Source organism: Panthera tigris, chromosome C1 (assembly GCF_018350195.1).
Source record: "Panthera tigris isolate Pti1 chromosome C1, P.tigris_Pti1_mat1.1, whole genome shotgun sequence".
Classification (NCBI taxonomy): Eukaryota; Metazoa; Chordata; class Mammalia; order Carnivora; family Felidae; genus Panthera; species Panthera tigris.
In genome coordinates this window covers 104618467-104638389 of record NC_056667.1, presented here as the reverse complement: position 1 = coordinate 104638389, position 19923 = coordinate 104618467, and the positions used below count along the sequence as shown (strand labels likewise).

The window sequence follows — 19923 nt, the reverse complement described above, 5'->3', positions numbered from 1 at the left end:
GATGGAGTCTCATGCTTTACTGACTTAGCTAGCCAGGTGTCCCCCAAAAGAGCCTTTGTTGATGTTTGTGTATGTATTGTCAGTTTTTTTACTTACGCTTTTTAAAAACTCAGTGTATGGATATACACATGTATACCAACTAGGTATTGTATACCTAGAAGGAGTTTAAACCCAAACAGGATAAACCATTGTGCCATGGGACACAGTTTTTATTTGTACCTTGTTGTCCATGGTATGAAGTATTTGCTGAATCTGAAGTCACAGGTTATTTAAAGGATTAGACTTCTAAGTGGAATTTATTAGTTATTGCCTCACCTGTAAGTAAATGTATATAGCTTTATGTTCAAACAGTGCCTGACCCTTTTATTCCCCTCTGTTCTGTCTGCTGTCCCATTTTCCCAGGAACTCCAGCCAGGAACCAAGGCCTACACTGTCCAACACAATCCAGAGACCACAGCTAGGTCCCACAGCTAATTTACCCTTGGAGATGGGCTCAGGGCAGTTGGCATCCAGGTGAGAAATGGTAGAAGAATTCTTTATTGATGAGCCTGGGTAGTGGGTATCTGCAGTCCCATTTGTTTGTTTGTTTGTTTGCTTTCAGGGACTTACCTGAAATTCTCTGCTGGCCAGGGGAGATTTTTTCCCCAGATTTATTTAAAAAAATAAAAATAAAAATAATCTTTCTCTTCTTCCTGGCCTTTAAACATATAGGCAGCAGCAACAGCAAACAGAATTGGATGTGGTATCAGGAAGAGATGGACTGGCTGGCTACAATCATTCCCAGGTAAGTGTGTCTTTTTTTGAAGAGGCATGAGCATTTCCTTAGGAAATGTCCCCTAGTGCCAGTTAGAGTGTATGTGAATGTTAGGGTTATTGAATTGTCATGTTACATTTTTCATGGTTGTTTTTATCATCGTATCCCACAGGTTTCTGTTCAGCCTGTAACAACCACAGGGCCAGAACACAGTAAGCCCCTTGAGAAGTCAGATAGTCTGTTTGCCCAGGATAGAGATCCAAGATTTTCAGAAATCTACTCTAACATCAATGCAGGTATGTTTCTTCCTCATTCTCCTCTTAAATTCTCATTTAGATCACTTACTGATGTGCCTACTACTGCCCAACATCTTTCTACTTAATCATAATACCTCATGAGTAAATAGGAACTTGCTGAACTAATGTACTACAGCCCCTTGACTGGCCCTCCCCCCGCTCCTTTTGGTCCACAGATCAGAGTAAAGGCATCTCCTCCAGCACTGTCCCTGCTACCCAACAGCTATTCTCACAGGGCAACACATTCCCTCCTACCCCCCGGCCGGCAGAGAATTTCAGGTGAGCCCTTTATGTATGTGCTGCGTTAGGGGGCAACTGAGGCATTCAGTTGCTGAATCCAAGTTTTGTTCTTCCCTAGCTTTCTCTGGTTATTTCAGACAAAGCAGTGGAACTTGTAGGGCTTAAGACAAGGCAAGCTGGCTTTTCTTCCTCCTATTTCTTTGCACCTGTCCTGTTGCTATGTTATAGGTTCCATCTCTCTGTGTCCAGATCAGTGTGTGACTGTCAGTTTTCTCATCTTTTTCAAATTCTGTTATTAAGAATTCCTTAATCCCAGAGAAGTCAAGGGGATCTAGGGATAGTACTAGATTGTCCTGTGATACCTAGATTTTGTGGTAAACCCATCCTTTTAATCTTTTACTGCACTATGTGTTCATTCCTAGAAATAGTGGTCTGGCCTCTCCTGTAACCATCGTCCAGCCATCAGCTTCTGCAGGGCAGATGTTGGCCCAGATTTCCCGCCACTCCAACCCACCCCAAGGAGCAGCCCCAACTTGGACCCCTAGCACCCGCCCAGGCTTCTCTGCCCAGGTAAAGTGTCTGTCTGTCCCCTATGTACTAGTTTTTGTTTATTTGTTTGGGCTTTTGTCCATATGTAAAATTATTGTCATCTGTCTTAGAAGTCTTCTTCCCAGCCCCTACCTTCCAATTTTTCTTTTTGTTGGGAGTAGCTAAATAATTAAAATAATAGATAATCCCCAAATATCAGAGTTTGTGGTTTTCACATATTCACTTTAAATCAGAATTGCTCATATAGAAGAACATGTTAAACAGGTTTCATTTACATATTTGTTTTGGAATCAATTCTGAGTTTCCATTTTGGTTAGTACTACAAAGTACAGGAGCAAAGGAGAAAACTACTAATTTACACGCAATGATATCTATTTACCAAAAAAATGTGTTGAAAAACCTTATATAACATATATATATATGTTAAGATTAAAGCTACTATTGTTTCATATATTCATGTATGCTTATATAGCACAGTGATTTTTTAAGTTTATTATTTTGAGAGAGCACATGCATGCCAGTGGGGGAGGGGCAGAGAGAGAGGGAGAGAGAGGATCCCAAGCAGGCTCCACACTGTCAGCGGAGAGCCTGACATGGGTCTCGAACTCATGAACTGCAAGATCGTGACCTGAGCCGAAATCAGAGTTGGATGCTTAACCAACTGAGCCACCCAGGCACCCCAACACAGTAATATTTTAAATAAAAAATCCCCAACCAAAAAGCACACTACAAAATTGTTATATGAAGTATGATCTCAAATGCATAAAAGAGTGTGTAAGAAAATAACTGGAAAAAATTCTCACAACTCTGAATGTATAGTTTATTAGTCCCATAGTTCTTTGTGGTTTTTGTTGTTGTTGTTTTTGTTTTGTACTTTGTCATAGGAGATTGGCATTAATTGGAAGAAATATAGAGTGACTCTTAAATACAGAGAACAAACTGAAGGTTCTGGAGGGGCTGTGGGTGGGGGGATGGCCTAAATGGGTAAGGGGCAGTAAGGAAGACAATTGTTGGGATGGGCACTGGGTGTTGTACCTAGGGGATGAATCACTGGAATGTACTCCTGAAAACATTATTGAACTCTATGCTAACTAACTTGGGTGTAAATTATAGATATATACATACATAAGAAGAAGTATAGAGTAAAAAATAAATGATGAGCTTGGCTCAGAAGAAATCCAGTGATTGACAGAGGGTTGACTCATAGGAATGGCATGTACAATAATGTTTCTCTCTTTCAGCAGGTGGCTACTCAGGCTACAGCCAAGACTCGTTCTTCCCAGTTTGGTGTGGGCAGCTTTCAGACTCCGTCCTCCTTCAGCCCCATGTCCCTCCCTGGTGCTTCAACTGCGTCACCTGGTGCTGCTGCCTACCCTAGTCTCACCAATCGTGGATCCAACTTTGGTGAGTTCAGATTAGAAAGGAGGGCGGGGGTGCCTGGGCGGTTCAGTCGGTTAAGCATCTGACTCTTGATTTCCGCTCAGATCATGATCTCAAGGTTGTGAGATGATGCCGCCTGGGGCTCTGTGCTGGGCACAGAGCCTGCTTGGGATTCTCTCTCTCTCCCTCTCTCTCTGCCTCCCTCACTTGCACACTCTCCCTGTCTGTCTGTCTGTCTGTCTCTCTCTCTCTCTCTCTCTCTCTCTCTCAAAACAACAGTAACAACAATAATAACAAAGAAAGGAGGGTAACAGGAAAATCACACTACTAAAGAGAAAGAATTTGGTGGTTCAAAGTTTCTTGTGTCCTGGATGCACTGACCTCATTATGGGGAAATCAGGTGATGGTCCATTTGGAATTTAAAACATACCCCCATGAAAAAGACTTTATCGTGTATTAAAAAGTTTGTAAGTTATTATACATTAAATAATATGCAAATTTAATCTAAATGATCAAAAGACTCTTGGGAAAGGCTACCCAGAGAAGAAAAATTAATCTGGGGCTGGGTTTAAAATAAAAGAGGCATTGATAGTTTCTCCTCTCCAGTGGAATTAGTAGCTTAAAGTTGTTTGTCCTTCCTTGCTGTATTTCTAGCTCCTGAGACTGGACAGACTACAGGACAATTCCAGACACGGACAGCAGAGGGTGTAAGTGTCTGGCCACAGTGGCAGGGCCAGCAGCCTCATCATCGCTCGAGTTCTAGCGAGCAACATGTTCAACAGCCATCAGCACAGCAACCTGGCCAGCCTGAGGTCTTCCAGGTGAGAGGGTGAAAAGACTTCAGAAAGTTAGAAACTGGAAGAGAAACAGAGAGCAGAGACAGAGAAGGAAGCATGGATTGAGGTGTTTGGGAGTACCTAGGAGAAAACAGAGTGGGGACTTGTAGAAGTAAATGTCATTAACTGGAACTTACTGTGTGATACACATCGTTAGTGATGCGAAGATGTTTAAGGAAGTCATTTTAGCCATTCCAGGAGAGCCACATCCCCACTGCACAGTAGCTTGAGTGTAAACATACTGATTATAGCTCTAAAGACCCATTTACCTAAGTCATGAGGGGACTGCAAGAGCAATTGGAGTAATCTTGGGACAAAGGAAGAGGTGTTTAAGACAGAGGTTGAAAGAGGCAAAGCAGGTTTTGGTGGAAAACAAATAGGATCAGAGATACTCCATATATGTGCACAGGGGGTTATGTGAAATGTGGCAAGCAGATTTTTCTCCTTTTGAAAATATGGGAGGACTAGAAAAGAAGGAAAATGTGGAACTGTAGGAAGAAGCCAGAAAAGGGATTGGGAAACAAAGTTGTCATAAAGGAGTCTGAGAGTTGCTGGGAGTAGGGAAGGCTCAGGGCATTCAGCCCCACAGACACTGTGGGGCCAGGGGCGTTGGGTTTAGGAGAATATTGGGAAGAAGCTCAGTACATGTAAGGGATTATTAAGGTGTGTGACCCAGACTTGTTTTTTTCTCTTATTAGGAGATGCTGTCCATGCTGGGAGACCAGAGCAACAGCTACAACAACGAAGAATTTCCTGACCTAACTATGTTTCCCTCCTTTTCAGAATAGAACTATTGGGGTGAGGATAAGGGGTAGGGGAGGAAAGTCACAGTTTGTTTTTAAAAAGCAAATCTTCCTGTAAAGAGAATAAAAGTCCCTCTCCCTTCCCTTCCCTCACCCCTAATGTGTGCCCCTTCCCCTTCTGGCCTTTCCTTGCCCTCCTGCCTCTGAGAAGAAATGGGGTGAATCCTGAAGGCTTTGGGGATCTTTGAAAAACTGAGGCTGGGTGAAGTTAAGAATGCCTTTCCTTACACCTCCTGACCAGAGATTTATGCAGAAATGATTTGTGCTAGGGTCAATAGGCAGGTTAGAGAACCTGACATCCATTCATCCACTATTTGCCTTGGATACTGTGGTTTGTTTTGGAAAGAAATTCTGAATACGGTTAGGGGGAGGAGAAATATCCTCATATCTGAGGACCATGAAACATGGTAGGTTACATATACCTGTATGGCTTTAGGAAGTGAGCATAGGCTCTTTCTGCTGCCTGGTGAGTGAGGAAGTGAGAGAGGGAGAAGGAAAGAGTGTGTGTGTGTGTGTGTGTGTGTGTGTGCGCGCGCGCACGCATATGCGTGTGGGCACACGTGTGTACGCGGTATGTGTGTGCACATGTGTGTTTCTGTGTCTGTTTCTCCCTATTAGGGAGTTATGCAAAATTTGTCTCAGATTTTATCTTTGTTTTTCCATGTAATTTTCAAAGAGTCCTAAGGAGTTAATCTTCTAGGTATTTTCCACTTAGTATTGCAGCCAAAGAGTATTTAAATAAATGTCTTTGCTGCACTTACATCTATGCCCAGCCAATATGCAACTGTAAGCAGATATATAAAGTCTTTTGATGTGGTTGGTCTCTCATCGAACATATTTAGTAGTAAAGCTGGGTCATTCCCGCTTTTGGTGCTCTCACCTTATAGAGTAGATCTGGAAACATTACAGATGTTTAGGGTGGGAAGATAACCCCCTTTTAAAAGCCCCATACTTGGCCATACTTGCTGCATTTTTCTGTCAGAATCACATATGATGTGTGTTCTGTAGAGGTTATTTCTGCATGGAAACTCAACTTCTTGGATTAGCAGTCCCAGGGAAATCTTCACTGCTGGAGTTTAAACCAAATACCATGTCTTGCAAAGTAGCCTCCTTCATCCCATTCCCAGTTCAGTCTGACTAGAAACTGAGACTTGGGTCTGTTTTGGACCTATAGTTCTTCCTCTTTGCTCCCTCCAATCTTAAGATTAGATTTTGCTATGATACAAGAGTATGAATCCATGTGATAGGTGGGGCCTGGACTCCCATTCTAACAGGGTCACAGAGTTAACTATAGCCATATAAATGCAGATACAGGTTACTACTCTCTCTGTACCTTCCTCAGGTAACAGTCATGTGTATCAGCCACTTTTTTTTTTTTTAATTGGCTCAGGCCAGTATCTTAAGTGCAAGACTGAATTAATAAGGAGAAGACATATTAAACGTAGCCATAGGAGACTGAGGGGCATAGATGGCCTTAGAGAGGCTGAGAGAACATCATTACTGGGTTTCTCTCCCTTTTGTCTCCAGTCTGGTGCCAGGTAGTGGAGTTGAAAAGGAGACAGTTTATTTTTTTATTCTATGTGCACACATACCGTATACATATATATTTATATCACAGTTTAACAAGCCAAAAAGTTGAGTTTCCAATGGAATCCTTGTTTTTAATAATTGTTTTTAAATGTGATCAGGACTATAATATTGTACAGTTATTATAGGGCTTTTGGGGAAGGAGAAGGGAGGGAGAAGATGCTCTGGGGTTTTGTTTCTGCTTTTCCTTCAGGGTTTTATTTTTGATTGTTTTTTTTTTTTTTTTTTTTTTCTTGTTGGCCATTTCTGTACTGCTGGCATCTGTGCTGAGCTTTACAGTGGCAAAAATAATGACATGTAGCAAAGATTTTAAAACAAAATATTTTTTCCTTTTGTAAACGTTCTTGTGTTGTGTGATCTTGATTGCGGCTTTATTATTCTTTTCCAGCTTGTGAACAACAAATACCCACCCACAACTAGTTGAATCCATAGCTTGAGCTCCAAATACGCAAACATAAAGCACAGTGTATCTATAATTTCAGGATTCAGAAATCATAAGGCCTCTGATCACTCAGCACTCCTTAGTTGTCCTCCTGATCCTGACTCACTCTGAGTAAAATCAGCAGGGACATCTGACCATGAGATGGGGGTTGGGAAATTGCCCATGTCCTTCAGAGCGGACAAAGATGAGACTCGAGACCAGTATGGCACATCAGATTCCTTCCCCAAGTATCTCTTGCTCTCCTGGAATAAAAGGAATTAGGGATGGGGAAATTTAAACTATGCAGGTCTGGACTTGGTTTCCCTCTAGGATCATGTGGTTCATTACCAAATCTTAAAACTTACAGGCATAAACCTGTGTTCTTGAGGGTCTATATGCAATCCAGCTAGAAACTGAATCTATCCTATGTATTTTCTGTTCCAAGAACCATCTTTTCCTCTTCCTCCGCCTCTGTTTATGGAAGAAAATGGAATTTGGGGATGTGGCTTAGGGACTGAACTAGACTCTTATGATCTGTCACATGCCTGGATGTTGGGGGAATCATTTAGAGAAGCTCATATGACTGGTCCTGGATTGGGGATTTTAATAATTGAAACATAATGTTCAGGCATCCTACCATCTGAGAGTTTTAGCAACAAAGAAGTCACATGTGAGTTTGTCAGTGCTATGCACTGATTCAAGTGCTGTCATTAATAACGAGGAGGGCTGGTTTGGGTTACTTTCAGAACCAGCTTCATCTGGGCGTTCTGGGCATATCATTCCTCAAGAAAACCGTATTAGGCTGGGAGAGGTATTCACAACTTTCAGCCAACAAACTTACAACATACAAATGATTTTTGAGCCTGTGGTTTCCATTACACTCTTTTCTAGTCTTTCATGTTTATTCCTTCATTCTTGCTGGATGTCTGACCCTCAGGTCAGACAAATTTGAAAACTGAGTTTTCGAAGTTGGAGAGATAACAGGAAAAGGGCAGGAAAAGATGTAGTCCCTAATACCATAAATACTATGTTATAAAGAAAGATGGAGAAGATCAGGGCTGTGTCCTATTAACCATCAAAGTGAAGGTAAGCCCCAGCTTGAATAAATGTGTATGGAAGTCTTTTTGCCCTCAAAGACAGTCATGAGAAACTAAATACCCAGCAACTTTCCACTTTGGTGCACATACTTGACATGCACACAAAAACACTGCGTATCCGCCACTTCCTTCCCTCTCCGACCCTGCTTCTCTCAGCATTTCTTTCCCCGCCTCCCTCCCCTATTCAAATTTTCCAGCCAACAGCTGGAACTGACTTCCGCAATCCTAATGGAATAAATCCAGCACCCCTAGTCATCCACCCACATTATCCACACTTCCCCGTCGAAAGGAGCCCGGAGCACAGAACCCCATCAGCAGGTAAAATTTTCTACTTCTCATTCCTTCCTTTGCCCATTTTAGGGGTATAAGGGATGTAGTGACTTGGAGATTGTGGTGAAATTTGTAGTTGTGTGGGTGAAAACAACAATATGCCCTTCAGTCATTTCCTGGCCAAATAAAATTTGCTGGAAATTTTTAGGATTCCTTCTGTGCTTTATATGTATGTATACATGGTTGTTAGTGAAACCCTAGGATATAGGGAATCCTTCACCTATCCCTCAAGGAGTGGCCTCTCCCTTTAGGGTTTGCGGTTTTAGCCAAAGGTACCAAAAGAGTTAACTTAGCTGGGAGGAGGAATGGTGCCCAGAGGCACTTTTCTGCTTCACCTCAAAGCCCTTAACACTGCAGATATTAAATATCTTAGAGTGTTTTGCCAGTCTGCAAAGATTGCACAAAAATTAGACTGTAAATTCAAAAATTTACTTCAGACTGTAAATTCTTAAAATGGAGAACATGGAATTAAGCAAGCTGCTGCAAGAAATGAGTGAAGCTAGAGTAAACTTCTGAAAAGCTGTGAATTTAATGATCGTAGAACACTGCTTTTGGGTCTTACATTTTTCTGACAAACTTTGGTTGTGAAGCTTTTTGTCCTGTGAGGCAGTCAGAGAGGTTTTTTGCTGTCAGGAAGAAGAAAGAAAACCTCCTTCCCATAGCATCTGGTTGAGATTAGGACAGTTTCCTGCCTGAGGAGGGAGCAGGAAGAGAAAGGAGGAAGAAATACATAACTAAGGAGATAGTAAACATCTCAAAAAGAATAGGAAATACTTCCTTGTCCTCTCCTGGCAAGATCTGAAAAAGTATCAGAATTTAGGCAAGGGAGTGAATAATGCCTTGAAGAAATAAATAGGCAGCAAAATTTAGCTGGAAATTTCTCCTTTGTGTATTCTCCAACCCCCCTCCAACCTCGTCTGTCTCCAAGTCTGCTGGGGACATTAGAGGAGGCAGGTGCTTAGTCCATTCTGATTGTCCATTTTCTAGCCTAATTCTGGTTTTCTGGTTTTGTGTGTGTGTTTTGAATCTCCCTAGGCCAGATGTATCAGCACTCAGTCCAAACCCAGACCCTTCGTATCGTTTTATCATGCACAGGTCACTCTCAGTTCTTTGTATCCCTTCCTTGTAAATTATTTTCTTTTGTCTCATGGTCCCAAGGAAGAGGTTCTTCTCTTTGGTTCAGGAGTTTCCCAGAATTGTGTGTGCATGCATTTTTTGGATGAGTGGGACTGTGATGGACTGTGAAATTTTATTAGCTTCTCAAAGAAGTCTGTGACTCCCAAAGGTTAAGAACCAGCTGTCTGGGAATATGGCTCCAGCTGTTTCCTCATCCCAAGCCAGGCTGTGAACCCCTTGGCACACAGAAGAACTTCCCCTAATTATCCCCTTTCCCAGGATGTGGGGACTCAAGATTCTACTGCTGCTGCCCACAGCGACCTTTGCTCTATATCCTGAGGCGATACTGGACACACAATGGGAGCTATGGAAGAAGACCTATGGGAAGCAGTATAACGACAAGGTGCCTGGGGACCTGGAGGGGAGTATGGTCAGGGAGCCGGCACTCGAGATGTCTATTCCTAATTTCCAGACTCCCTTCTTCAGTCTAAAAACCTTAACCACTCCAACCAGCCAAACCCACCCCTGTTCTTGAACTCTTTAACACAGTTTCATTCCTCCTCTTCCACTCACCCTCCCTCAAGTTCTAGCCTTCCTTTTCTTTATAATTGTCCTATTTCTCTTTGGGGAAGACTTCTCAGATTAATGCTATTAATCCATAAGCAGTTTTTCTATACATCTCTCCAGAGCTTTTGCATTCTATTATTTGTATTTATTTACATTTTTTTTTTTTTGCCTGCTCTTAATAATCCCATGGTCAGTTCCCCAACTAGACTGTAAACTCTGTATGATTGTAAATTTCATCTTTTTTCCTAAAAACCTCCACAGTATTTTTATGTTACTTTGTATGTAGGACATAGTCCATGCCAGTACTGACTATGTTCTGTTTAGGTGGATGAAATCTCCCGGCGTTTAATATGGGAAAAAAATTTGAAGCATATTTCCATCCATAATCTTGAGGCCTCTCTTGGTGTCCACACATATGAACTGGCCATGAACCACTTGGGGGACATGGTGAGTTGAACCTCAGCTCCTGGCCTACCTGCCCTGTTTGCCTTAGTTTCCTGCTTATGGCTGGCCTTTTTGTTCTTTGTCCCAGACCAGTGAAGAGGTGGTTCAGAAGATGACTGGACTCAAAGTACCCCCCTCTCGTTCCCGCAGCAATGACACCCTCTATATCCCAGACTGGGAGAGCAGAGCCCCAGACTCCATTGATTATCGAAAGAAAGGATATGTTACTCCTGTCAAAAACCAGGTACCCTCCTTTCTCCTATGTAGGTATGTAAGCTGGCATGACCTATTTCTGTGTCTTTGTTCTTAACTAGGAGGGAACTGGGAGGATGGCAAGGAATTAAGGGATGTGTCCCACTGCTCAGAGAATATAGCCTATTCTATTTAAGTCATCACCTATTTTTGTACATGTATATTGTTTCTGTTTTTTCTTTTTTACAAGTCGCATTGCTGTAAACACCCTTGTGCATATGTTTATGAAAACATGTGCAAATATTAATACAAAATAAAGCCTAAAATTGTAATTGCTAGGTCACAGAGAATCCTTTCCAAAAATTTTTTTACAATATTAACATTCTTACCAGCAAGAGAATGCCAGTTTTCCCACAACCCCAATGATCATTTTATCAGCCAGATGAAGAATTGATTTAACCCTCATTCAACAAACACACCTTTTTCAGAACCGACCAAGTATAGTGCTAGCCAGTGGAGATTCAAGATAACCAAGACATACCCTATGTCCTCCAGAAATCCTCATTCTTCAAAAATAGAACAGGAAAGAAAGAAAAATCTACAATCTAGCTGCACAAATACTAATAGTTATGGCATTTTTTGAGACGTTGTATGTCAGAAACTTATAAATCCTTTACATGAATTAACTTTTTAAATCTCCATAATCCATAATTAAGTACATTATTATCCACATTTTACAGATAAGGAACTAAGGCACAGAGAGGCTTAGTAACTTACCCAAGGTCACATATCTTGTGGGTTGCAAAGTCAGTGCCCTGCTCCTCTACAGCTAATGGTGACAATGTAGCAATAGTTATCAGTGGAAACAATAGCAATAGAGCCATGCAGCAAATATTAAATGAAGGGAAATAGGAAGCCTTCACAGAAAAGGGGACACACATGTGTTGGAATTTGTAACACATATGGGGCTCCAGCAGACAGTGTAGAGAGAAGAAACAAAAAGCGTGAACAGCAGTGACTGACAATTTCTGTTATGCTCCTCAGGGTCAGTGTGGTTCCTGTTGGGCTTTTAGCTCTGTGGGTGCCCTGGAGGGCCAGCTCAAGAAGAAAACTGGCAAACTCTTAAATCTGAGTCCCCAGAACCTTGTGGATTGTGTTTCTGAGAATGATGGCTGCGGAGGGGGCTACATGACCAATGCCTTCCAGTATGTGCAGAAAAACAGGGGCATTGACTCTGAAGATGCCTACCCGTATGTGGGACAGGTGAGACTTCCCTGTAATGGCTCCTCCTTCCCCAGCAGAGTATTTTATGCTGGAGATAATCCCGTAAATCTTGGTTTCTGTTCCCCTATCCTGCCTTCCTGATGGGATAATTACCTATAGAAGGCCAAGGAGAGTCCCATAGCTTTGGAGATTTGGGGGCCTTAGGCCCCACAGCCCTACCCACCTCTTTGCCCTAGAGAAGACAGAGCACAGGTGACCCCATGGACTTCTGGGGGGTCCTCTGCAACCTGTTACTCAGCTCCTCTGCTCCCGTCACCGATTCCCCAAACCCACACATGCTAATTTACCAAATCGCATGTCTTTATTTTGCACGATCTCAGTGTGAGTTTGGGGAATGTTTATGCAAATTATGTAAGTTAACTACTGACATGTACAAAATGAGAGAAAAAATAAGTTGCTTCATGTTTGTTGCAACTTCAGGGTTCAACTCACTTCCTCCTTTAGGAATAGGAAGGTCTGCTGACCTTTCTTATCTAAAAAGAAGAGAATCTAAGAGCTTTTCTGTACATACATAGGGTTGATAGATAATATAACATAGGGCCTTTGCAACAGGAGCCTTTGAAGCAGGGATAGCAAGTTTGAGTAATCAGGATGGCTATTATATACTAAACTATATGCTTAGTTCATTTTCTCATTTAATCTTCGTAACAGACATGTAAGGTAGACTTATCCTCACTTTATAGGTGAGGAAATTGACACTGAAAGAGATAAAACAGATGATCAAATTCATAGCACTAGTCACGTAGCAGCGCCAAGATTGATCTACCATATCTGTTCATCTGCAAACATGCTCAGCATATCTTCTGTGCAAATGTGCAAAAATGTCTTTAGTAGAATATAATACCTTGGGGCACCTGGGTGCCTCAGTCAGTTAAGCGTCTGACTCCGGCTCAGGTCATGATCACACAATTCGTGGGTTCAAGCCCCGCGTCAGGCTCTGTGCTGACAGCTCGGAGCCTGGAGCCTGCTTCCGATTCTGTGTCTCCCCCCCCTCTGCCTCTCCCCTCTTTGTGCTCTCTCTCTCTCAAAAATAAATAAATAAACATTAAAACAACAACAACAACTTTATAATACCTTGGAACAGAATTGTCTGAGTCTTGGGATACATGCGTCTTCAACTTGACTAAGTCATGACAAATTGTTTACCAAGGTATTTTGAAACATTGATGTTCCCACCTGAAGTATGTAAGAATTCCCTTGGAGTCCCATCTTCATCAGTATGTTTATCTAGCCATCTGCCTTTCTTCTTTAGTGAATTGACTGTTTATATTTTTGGCACATTTTTATTAGGTTATTTTGCTCTTTCTCACTGATTTTTAGGAATTTTTTTAAAGTTTACTTATTTATTTATTCTTTTGAGAGAGACAGAGACAGTGTGAGCAGGGGAGGGACAGAGGGAGGGAAGAGAGAGAACCCCAAGCAGGCTCTGTGCTGCCAGCTGCAGAACCCAATGGTTGGTTCGAATACACGAACTGTGAGATCATGACCTGAGCCAAAACCAAGAGTCAGACACTTAACTGACTGAGCCAGCCATGTGTCCTGATTTTTAGGAATTTTAAAAAGAAATCTAGATACTAATACGGTGTGTGTTGTAGGTGAACATTTGTCTCTTTATTCTCTTTATATCTTTCAACTTTGAAAAGTTCTTCATTTCAGTCTAGTAAAATGATTGTTTTCCTCTGCAATTTGTGCCTTTAAAAAATCCAGTAGCAGTGAATTTTATTCATTAGTGTTTAGTCATCTAAAATGATGTCTGTTGCAATAAAATGCTCATTAATGTGAATGACTGAACAGATCCATTTCACTGGATACTCAACAAGTATGGTCACTTCAACACATCTTCATGACATTGGCCATATCAAAACAGTACATTAATCTGTACATTTCAGCCCATTACTATTCCATGCTGTGGTTTTTTAGCTGTCAGGTATATAAGGCAGATAAATTAGAGGTTGTACCTGAAAAAAAAAAAATTCTTTCATCCGTATACAATTTTTAGAACTCCTGGATCCCAAGTCCATGTTTGAACTTGGGCTGCTACTTACTATAAGGTGCTAACTTGAGGACACCGTACTAAATCTGCCCTAGCAGATTGGCTTTTAAATTCTGAATACTTCAGACCAATTAGTGAGATAACCCGAACATGGCAAAATACTCTTTTTAAATTCTCAAATACTCTTTTGACACAGTTTTGTTGTCACTTGATATCAAAAAGTTAAATCCCAAGAGTATACACAAAACAAAAACAAAAACACCCCAAACCAGGTTTATGTTTACAATTTTTTCCATGTTGATTAACCCAGGCAGCCAACTTAAAGGATTGTATAACTATATTAAAGAAAAAGAAATTAAATACTATCAGAACTAATAGTCGATCATTATCCATTGATACCTTATTTATTTTGTACTATATTAACGAGTTTTTTGAGAGGCAGTTTAATAGCTCAGAGAGTTGAAATAATTTGAATGAATGAAAATCATATAATAAACCTTATTTTGGAATAGAAAGAACATTTGACTTCTTGGTGCACATGGGTGGCTCAGTTAGTTAAGTATCTGACTCTTGGTTTTGGCTCAGGTCATGATCTCAATGTTTGTGAGTTCAGGCCCCACATTGGGCTCAGCGCTAACAGTGTAGAGCCTACTTGGAATTCTCTCTGTCTCTGTCTCTCTCGTTCTGCCCCTCCCCCGCTCATTCTCTTGTCATTCTCAAATAAACTTAAAAAAATTTTTAAAGAAAGAGCATCTGACTTCTAATTTCTGCTAGCCTGCCCCCACAAATGATCTCTTTAGTATTTGAGGGCAACGTGGAATGATTTTGGTCTCATAATCAATTAAAATGAAGAATTTGCCATATAAGACACATATTCCATTTTTAATATTCTGAATCTTGGGGGTTTGGATTATATGGCAGAGAACAAGGGAATCCTGAGAAATTAAGAAAGGAGACTACTGTAGTCTTAGAATGTCATGTCACATCCTGCCATTATTGTTAATAATTTGATAATATGTTCTTATAGATTCAGTTTTAGGGTTTTGAAAAGGTAGTCTGAGGAAAATGAATTGCCAAAAAGAATATACCATGTTGACATGGGTTGCCATTAGATTTTGTAACTGTGGCTTGCCAGTGAAACATATCATTGTTAACTAGACCTCCAAAGCACAGTGTTAGAAATTCACAGGCAAAATTGCCAAGTTCCTCAATATGTTTTAGTGTCATGTTTTGTGGTTTTACCAAAGTCTCTCATGAGAGCACCAGCCAAAACTCTGCCTCACACTAGCCCCCCCAGTATATGTGTATAAGGCCCAGGTCTTCCTCCCAGCTGGGTCTTGGCCTTGGCCTCCTCCCCACACAGCAGCTGGTCCCTCCCTGCCCTCTGAGGCTCACACATACTACATGGCCAGAAGATGATTTGTGCCTTTAAAAACAACTTATTTCAGATCTCTCTCTACCCTGAGGGAATAAAAATGTTCTCTCTTAAGTTTTACAGTGTTTCCTTTCACATTTATGCTTTAAAAAACCTAGAGCTGATTTTTGTGGATGTGCAAGGTATCCACTTTTCATATTCTTTTTTATAGTTGTCTAAAATGGTAAGGAGGGGCGCCTGGGTGGCTCAGTCAGTTGAGCTTCCGACTTCAGCTCAGGTCATGATCTCACGGTCTGTGAATTTGAGCCCTGCATCAGGCTCTGTGCTGACAGCTCAGAGCCTGGAGCCTGCTTCGGATTCTGTGTCTCCCTCTCTCTCTGCACCTCCCCCACTCACGCTCTGTCTCTCAAAAATAAATAAATGTTAAAAAATAAAATAAAATAAAATGGTAAGGAGAGGACAGACCCTCTCTAAAGACTCTAAGTTGGCCATCCCAGTCAGTTCACCAACATCAAAGCATTGGTGGAGATTCTCACTTACCAGTTTCTGGCCTGTTGCTTTGTCCTAGTCCTATTTTAACCTTGTTTTTTCCAGGATGAAAGTTGTATGTACAACCCAACAGGCAAGGCAGCTAAGTGCAGAGGGTACAGAGAGATCCCTGAGGGGAACGAGAAAGCCCTGAAGAGGGCAGTGGCCCGAGTGGGACCCATCTCTGTGGCCATTGATGCAAGCCTGACCTCCTTCCAGTTTTACAGCAAAGGTAAGGAGCTGTTCCCGCAGAGCACAATCACCCACCTCATGTCATGCAGGCTCGGCAGCTTCTCGAAGGCCACCGAGCATTTGGAGTACTTAGTTTCCATATTTAGACTGAGTCTCCTGGAGGGAAACACAGCTGCCACCGTGCATCTCTGTCATCAGTCCTCCTGGCTGGGCAGGATTTTGCAGAGGGTCTCCTAGACCGGGAGACCCCACGGGGGATCCTTGGCCTGCAGAAAGCTTCACCTCGACAGTTTGTTTCCTAGGTGTGTACTACGATGAAAACTGTAATAGCGATAATCTGAACCATGCGGTTTTGGCAGTGGGATATGGGATCCAGAAAGGAAACAAGCACTGGATAATTAAAAACAGGTAATGATGGGGACACTAAGTTTGTCACTGAATCACTCTGTTAATGCTCAACCTAGTTTCCAACTTCCCAGCATTCCTTGCTCTCACTCGAGAAAGTTGTCTCAGACTTTTTAGTTCTCCCTTCCCAGTTAGAGGCTATTAATTCTAACATTTAATGGCCAGACGGTAATACAGTGTGTGTCGGGCAGGTGCTCCACATGCGGGATGCTTAGTCATACACAAGTGAACAGGACGTCTGCCTTTGGTGATCTCACGGCCCCCCTCAGATAGGCAGACCTAACTAACCAGAACATCCAGGAGCACAGGAAACCAGGAGGAGGTCTGGAATTATGTAGTTTTTTCTTTCTTTTTTCTATAATGTGACCAATTTCTTAGGGAGCTTTCCATCATCAGCATGTCTGAAAGCAGTAGGGAACCAAGTAGAGGTTTAATATCCTCCTGTGCAACTTTGTGCCCTTCCATATACACTTAGGATAACACGTATAAAAAATGGCCCAACATTTTGAAGCATGTGAAGAGAAGACTTTTCAGAAAGTAGGTATGAGAACAACAACAGCAGCATTTAATGTTTCCTTCTCTATTGTTGGGAAGAAATAAAACTACAGGGTATTTCAGCTCCCCTTTTCTCTTCAGCCCCTTGTGACTTTGGGGGGGAAACTTATGAGAATTATACATTTCCTTTCCTCACTGGCCAATACTAGCCTGGCAGCAGCACTAACTAAACCTGCTGTCCTTGGCACCCTCCAGGGAGCAGGAGTCCTAGAGTCTGGGGAGTTCACAGCTCTCAGCTATCAGCACAGAGCCTGACACGGGGCTTGAACCCATGAACCGTGAGATCATGACCTGAGCTGAAGTGAGACGCTTAACTGACTGAGCCATCCAGCGGCTCCTGGGCCTACTTTAAATGCCACCTCTTTCATTAGGTCTTCATCCCTTGATCACAAGCGATCTCTCATACCTTTGAGGCCTATAGCATTATGTCTTTATTCCTTTACTTTAAACTCTTCAAAGGTAAAAACTTTTATTTATTTTTTATACTACCAGTACCTAGCTCAATAGTCAGTTAAGTGTTTTAACGAATAAATACACTGAGGGTACTAAATATTTTCCTTCATTGATCCCACAGCTGGGGAGAAAACTGGGGAAACAAAGGCTATATCCTCATGGCTCGGAATAAGAACAACGCTTGTGGCATTGCCAACCTGGCCAGTTTCCCCAAGATGTGACTTCAACCAGCCAACCTCATCCTGCTTTTCCATTCCTTCTACGATGGTGCAACATACTGATGTACTTTGGAAGGGAGTTGGTGTGCCTGTCTTGAAGCAGATGTAGCAATATAGAGATTGTCCAATCAGTTTCCCGGTTTGTTTGTGCTTTGAGTGACACTCCTACTACTTTCCCTCCCTCCACCCAAGGCCTTTATTTTTCATTGTGGCCACAGTAGCAATTTTCCTAACAAGTGTACCTTCCTCAGCTAAGAGATATGACCACAGCCTGCTCTGACTGTTGTCGTGGGGCTGATGCTGTGCAAATAGTCTGAGGCTAGAGATCTTTAGATAGATTCTTATTCACAGGGACTAGTTTGCTTTAACCATCTAAAGGACTAAGGTGACCTGACGTCTCAGTCTCCAAATTCACTTCTTCTGTATCCAGAAGGTAGAAATTTCTATGTTTTCCACCCCAATTCATAAATATATTCATAAATCTTTGGTACAAGTTTATGTGATATTAGAAATATGCCTTCTTTGCATTTTTAAAGTAAACCAAGTATTTATCTGTCTCTAATTTAATAAATACCTATTTAGTAAATATTCATTTTGTGGCAGATACTGTGCTAGGTGCTGGAAACAAAAAGGTGACCAAAAAAACCCCACAAAACTCACATATTCCTTAATATTTGGTGTGCTCCCGGTTTGCTTGGAGTGACTGTCACATAAACAGTTCATCCTAATTCACTCATTTGTTCATTTCTTCAGCCAACATTTATGAAGTGCTTACTGTCTACTAAGGACTTGTAAATTTTGGGAATTCCATGGATATAAGGAGACTTCAGTATATAATTCTATCTGTGAGGGAACCAGGTTAATGACACATGAACCTGAGTCTTGAAAAATACCTTAAGGCTCTTTCTGAAGTTCTACAACTTAAACGTTTGCTGTCATCAAAAGAGGAAACTCTTATAATGATTTCCAAGCAGTATTAACTCTAAAAGACTGTGGCTGGCTAATAATAAATCAGCACAACATGTTTTGCCATTTTTCACATTTTCAAAATGTTTATTGAGAACCTAATATCACCACTAGAGTTTGCATTTATTCAATACTTACCATGCATCAGGCACTATTTTATTTCATTCTATACAAAAATTATTTATTTTTGTGTGTAAATATTTATTACCCTGTTGTAAGCAGTACATTTATAAAAAAGTATTTATTTATTTTGAGAAGGAGAGAGCGAGTGTGAGGAGGGGAGGGGCAGAGAGAGAGAGAGAGAGAGAGAGAGAGAGAATCCCAAGCAGGCTCCATGCTGTCAGTACAGAGTTCCATGTGGGGCTCGAACTCACGAGCCATGAGATCATGGCCTGAGCCAAAATCGAGAGTTGGACACTTAACACATTGAGCCACCACAGCACCCCATAAGCAGTGTATTAAACGGTAGGAGGATGAAACAAACTAGTAAGACACAGCTCTGACTTCACGAACAATATAGACTAGTGAAAGACATATAGACCCATAATGAAATAAATGCTAATTATGCAAGCTCAGGAATGAAGTATTAATTCTTTTTTGTAATGTTTATTTATTTGGTTTGAGAGAGAAAGAGCAAACAGGGGAGGGGCAGAGAGAGAGGGAGGAAGAGAATCCCAAGCAGGCTCCAGGCTGTCAGTGAAGAGCCTGACGTGGGGTTCGATCTCAGCAACCATGAGATCATGACCTGAGCCAAAATCAAGAGTCAATGGCTTAACCAGCTGAGCCATCCAGGTGCCCCATGAGTCATTAATTCTTTTTTTAATTTCTATTTGCTTATTAAAAAAATATTTCTTGATGTTTATTCACTCTTGAGAGAGAGAGAGAGACAGAGCATGAGTGGAGGAGGGGCAGAGAGAGAGGGAGACACAGAATCCAAAGCAGGCTCCAGGCTCTGAGCTGTCAGCACAGAGCCCAATGCGGGGCTTGAACCCACGAACTGTGAGATCATGACCTGAGACAAAGTAGAACGCTTAACTGACTGAGCCACCCAGGCGCCCCATGAATCATGAATTCTTAGTGAGCTTCATTGAGAACAGAGCTTTGAAAGATCTGAATGGGTGGGAAAGATGGAGGTGGGGTGGGTAGAGGGAGGGAGGGCAAATCAGGCAGAAAGTTTTGGGTGAACGAGGGGCCGCCGAGAGAACTAAGGAATGGTGAGGGGGTTGGGTTACCCTAGAGTAGAGTACAAGGCATCTACAGTAGATCTGAGGTGAGCAAAGTGGATTGGAGTTCAAGCCTGGAAGGCCTTGAATGCCTTCCATGTCCAAGAAGTTCATACTTT

At 41.8% G+C, this 19923-nt stretch overlaps 2 protein-coding genes across 7 annotated transcripts in view; both read left to right on the top strand.

Annotated features, from left to right (window-relative positions):
• The window catches only part of ARNT (aryl hydrocarbon receptor nuclear translocator), a 75949-nt gene extending 69487 nt beyond the window's left edge, over window positions 1-6462 (top strand). For 3 of the 5 annotated variants that reach the window (XM_042994044.1, XM_042994041.1, XM_042994045.1), the window contains 8 exons: window positions 403-513; window positions 712-784; window positions 927-1050; window positions 1227-1329; window positions 1713-1860; window positions 3081-3243; window positions 3874-4040; window positions 4754-6462. In XM_042994044.1, coding sequence (XP_042849978.1) covers window positions 403-513; window positions 712-784; window positions 927-1050; window positions 1227-1329; window positions 1713-1860; window positions 3081-3243; window positions 3874-4040; window positions 4754-4843 — 979 coding nt within the window. In that variant the 3' untranslated portion in view covers window positions 4844-6462. The remainder of the gene's footprint in view (window positions 1-402; window positions 514-711; window positions 785-926; window positions 1051-1226; window positions 1330-1712; window positions 1861-3080; window positions 3244-3873; window positions 4041-4753) is intronic. The other 2 variants (XM_042994043.1, XM_042994042.1) reach the window with 2 other exon arrangements.
• Window positions 6463-6671: 209 nt separating this feature from the next.
• On the top strand, window positions 6672-18207 carry CTSK (cathepsin K). Of its 2 annotated transcripts, none has more exons than XM_007088078.3 (8): window positions 6672-8281; window positions 9689-9812; window positions 10301-10423; window positions 10509-10664; window positions 11657-11875; window positions 15859-16024; window positions 16287-16392; window positions 17519-18207. In XM_007088078.3, the coding sequence occupies exons 2-8, from the start codon at window positions 9690-9692 to the stop codon at window positions 17616-17618; spliced, it is 993 nt and encodes a 330-aa protein (XP_007088140.1). In that variant the 5' UTR covers window positions 6672-8281; window position 9689; the 3' UTR covers window positions 17619-18207. The 2 variants fall into 2 exon arrangements, with proteins under 2 accessions (XP_007088140.1, XP_007088141.1); XM_007088079.3 differs by having other exon boundaries at window positions 9579-9812.
• The last annotated feature ends 1716 nt before the right edge of the window (window positions 18208-19923 follow it).

Bases quoted from the DNA above. Each gene is read 5' to 3' on its own strand.
- CTSK (XM_007088078.3), top strand. From the start codon at position 9,690: ATGTGGGGACTCAAGATTCTACTGCTGCTGCCCACAGCGACCTTTGCT. The intron at 9,813-10,300 runs GTGCCTGGGGAC...TGTTCTGTTTAG, and splicing joins GGAAGCAGTATAACGACAAG to GTGGATGAAATCTCCCGGCG. The intron at 11,876-15,858 runs GTGAGACTTCCC...TGTTTTTTCCAG, and splicing joins CCTACCCGTATGTGGGACAG to GATGAAAGTTGTATGTACAA.